The sequence below is a fragment of the Fopius arisanus genome, unplaced genomic scaffold (genome assembly GCF_000806365.1).
Source record: "Fopius arisanus strain USDA-PBARC FA_bdor unplaced genomic scaffold, ASM80636v1 scaffold00003, whole genome shotgun sequence".
NCBI lineage: Eukaryota > Metazoa > Arthropoda > Insecta > Hymenoptera > Braconidae > Fopius > Fopius arisanus.
This window is the reverse complement of record NW_011887742.1, coordinates 1,797,789-1,800,962: the sequence shown is the minus strand read 5'-3', so window position 1 is coordinate 1,800,962 and position 3,174 is coordinate 1,797,789. Positions and strand designations below refer to the sequence as shown.

The 3,174-nt window shown below is 35.3% G+C and overlaps 1 protein-coding gene across 1 annotated transcript in view; it reads right to left on the bottom strand.

The window, feature by feature from the left end:
* The window catches only part of l(1)G0289 (lethal (1) G0289), a 21,674-nt gene that overhangs the window by 2,424 nt on the left and 16,076 nt on the right, over positions 1-3,174 (bottom strand). Inside the window, exons 2-4 of the mRNA XM_011311855.1 lie at positions 1,683-2,029; positions 920-1,445; positions 359-584 (exon numbers count right to left, since the gene is read on the bottom strand). Of these exons, the coding sequence (XP_011310157.1) occupies positions 359-584; positions 920-1,445; positions 1,683-2,029 (1,099 nt within the window). The remainder of the gene's footprint in view (positions 1-358; positions 585-919; positions 1,446-1,682; positions 2,030-3,174) is intronic.

Genomic DNA, 3,174 nt, shown 5'->3' with positions numbered 1-3,174 from the left:
TATTTTGCCTCCATTTTTTAGGTCTCGATTAATTACCTGTAATTGTTCATTTTTTTTGTTGAATATATTTTGTTTGAAAAATATTTACTTTTCTATTTGATGAACAGAATTATTGAATTTGAAAATAAATACAATTTCTAGACCAATGAGTAGTCCCGATCAATAAAACCCGCTCGATAGAATTCTATAACAGGTCACACCGTAAATATCCACGTGAAACATCCCCACGGTATTTTTACTCCCCTGGAGATGATCCAAGAGTCTAGATAAATCCAAAAATACAATTGCCAGGTGCCACGACGCATTGAGTCTGTACCCCGTCTAGTTCGATCTCGATAAATCCTTCTCTCTATATTTTCATTCGCCAAACTTACAGTAGAGAGTTTTGTCCATGATGTAGGCGTCACTAAGTCCTACTTTAACGGGATGAGCTTTGTCCTCGATTTCTTCAACCAAAAGTGGCATGACAGAGTACACAAATACGATATTTCCATTTTTGTGGAGTGTCACTTGAAACGTGAATGGACCGGCCTCTTGCTTATCTTGGAGAATTACTTTGGACCATTCCACTGTGAAGGCCGTGCCTGTGGAATCAATGAATATTTATTGAGGCCAGTTTCATTAATCACTCTTTATCGAGCAATGGACAATTGGAGGACAGAGTAATTGGTCATTACAAAGATCGCAAATATTTTTTTCAAACTTCCATTCGCTCCCATAAAAAATTCAGTTACTGAGAATATTTCATTACCTTACTATATCTGAATTCCCCAATTACTTTATTAATTTATAATTAATTAATTATCATTATTATTTAAATAATAAAATTATCGTGTCACAGGTAAATATTTGTCAATAATTTGAAGAGTGTAAAAATGAAGAATCCTGAAAAATGCTGAAAATTGTCATTTTTACTTACCGTTGTCGGCATATGTGACATGACTGTCCTTTGACAGTCGCGTATCAAAATTCGCCATGAGGGGGGCAATGTACTGTGTGGCTGCTAGCCAACTGTGCACAAATTCCCCAGTATACAAAAATCCACCAGTAGCAATAGTTATATTACGAACTTTGTGCCCGTAGAATGGAAAATCGAAAGTTAATTTAACAGTGGCTGCTCTGCGATGACTGTCACTCAATAGAGTATTGACCTGTCTATTAGGATGATTATCGAGATCGATCCACAAACTTTTTCCGATACTCTCATCAACGATGAATGTGCTGTTGTAATAAAGATGATTGTCCTCCTCAGTTTTCGTTATGTTGTTCTGGGTGAGTGTTGTGTTGGTTACACCATTGAATTTATCAATTGTTATGCTGTCGATGTCTGAGTCCGAGGAGTCCGAGGTTTGCGTCAAGTTCACTTTAGTCGTTTTGTTATCCTCTCTGGTGGGACCTTTATCCTTCGTTGCATTCGCCCATCTTGTCTCATTTGCCCAGACGAACTGCAAAATTCAATAAAAATTACTGGATTATTTTGTCGTCGTTTTACATGTACTGTAATCATGCAATAATCACTGGATAACCATTACAATTTTTAAAATAAACTTCAAAAGAACTGCTTTCTGGGGAATCACCATGGCCGATTAATTTCACCTGGTGAATTCCCCCAGGAAAAATCCTGTTTTATTGAAACCCATGGAGAAGTCAGAGAAGTAAAAAATGATATTTTCTGCACTAACCGGTACTTTGGCGGGACTCGGAGGTGTCGATGTAGCCGTAATATTCTGTCCACTTTTTCCATCCTCTTGTTTCACGGTCGGTGCAATAGCTGTTGAGATTGTTGGTGGAGTTGTTGAATTAGAGGCGTTGTTAGTTGAGTACGTTACATTGGCTGTTGAACCGGTTTTCACTTTAATCAGCGGTGGATTATGAATAGAATCCTGAGCAATTGGCGATGTTGTTGCATTTGCCATTGGAGGTGGTTCAACGGATCGTTTTTCCCTGGAGACGCTGTACACTCCATCCTGGGACACGTGCTTGATGATCCCCTCATTCTCCCCAATGATATCGTACTTGTCATTATCATCTGTAAACATAAAAAAATAGAGATTTAACTGATTGGAGAGTAGATGGAAATGGTGGGTGCTTATTTATTGGCTCAATTCAGCCAATAAATCCTCCAAACTCGCCGCCTTCCAGACAAATCGAAGAGAGCACGCTATATCCTCGATATTTAATACAGAGTGAATAATCGGAGGTAGTGGACCTGATTGAAATCAGCACGAGAGACTAGATCCTTTCGGATATGAGAAAAATATTTCTGCGCATTCGGAAATTAATGGTTATTAATTTTCTCTTCGGTTAAAAAAAATATAACAAATCGAGGACTAAATAAAGAAATCCAACTCAATTTTAATGAACACATATATCAGTCTAGAAATTTAATAGGGAGAAATTAATTAATGAATCAGATAATAATGAATTAATTAATATCATTATTATCATTATGAATTAATTAATATCATTATTATTGATTATTATTGGTATGGTTTATCATCAATTTATTATCAATTTAAATTAATAATTGCTATAATTTTTTTCTGCTGTGTGCGATCAGCGAAGATAATGGAAATTATCATGCGATATAGTTTTTTTTAATTATATTGTAAGAGTATATCGTATATATTAATGCAAGGACGTTGTCCGCTCGTCGAGAACAGTTTAATTTCAGTTTAAAACGAATCACTCACAATTGCCCTCTCGTTCCCCTGTTATGGTGCACTCATTGCAAATATTTCTCAATGAATTCTGGTCGACGCAAACGCTCGGTGCATTCAAAAGGCGAATATAAACGTCGGCTACTATTCAATTAAAACATCAATGCTCATTTATTTTCCGTGGGAAATTGTTTTCTCGAGTATTTTACCGCGTGAATAATTACTTGAAATACTTAATTCCGTGGAATTATCCGTGGAAATTAGTCAGAGCACCATAAAACAATGTAATTGAATTTTTTAATAAATTTAAAAAAATGGAGGGACATCCAAATTTTCAGTCTCGTACTGATTTTTTTTTATAATGTAGGGATTTTATAATGTTATATTTATGGATAATTTATAATTGGGAAGAGTTGGTTTTTTAATTTAAAAAAAATGATTGAGGGAAAATTTTGAATTGTAATTGAAATAATTGTGAAATTTCCTTGTGATTGGCTCGTAATTGGTATCTCAT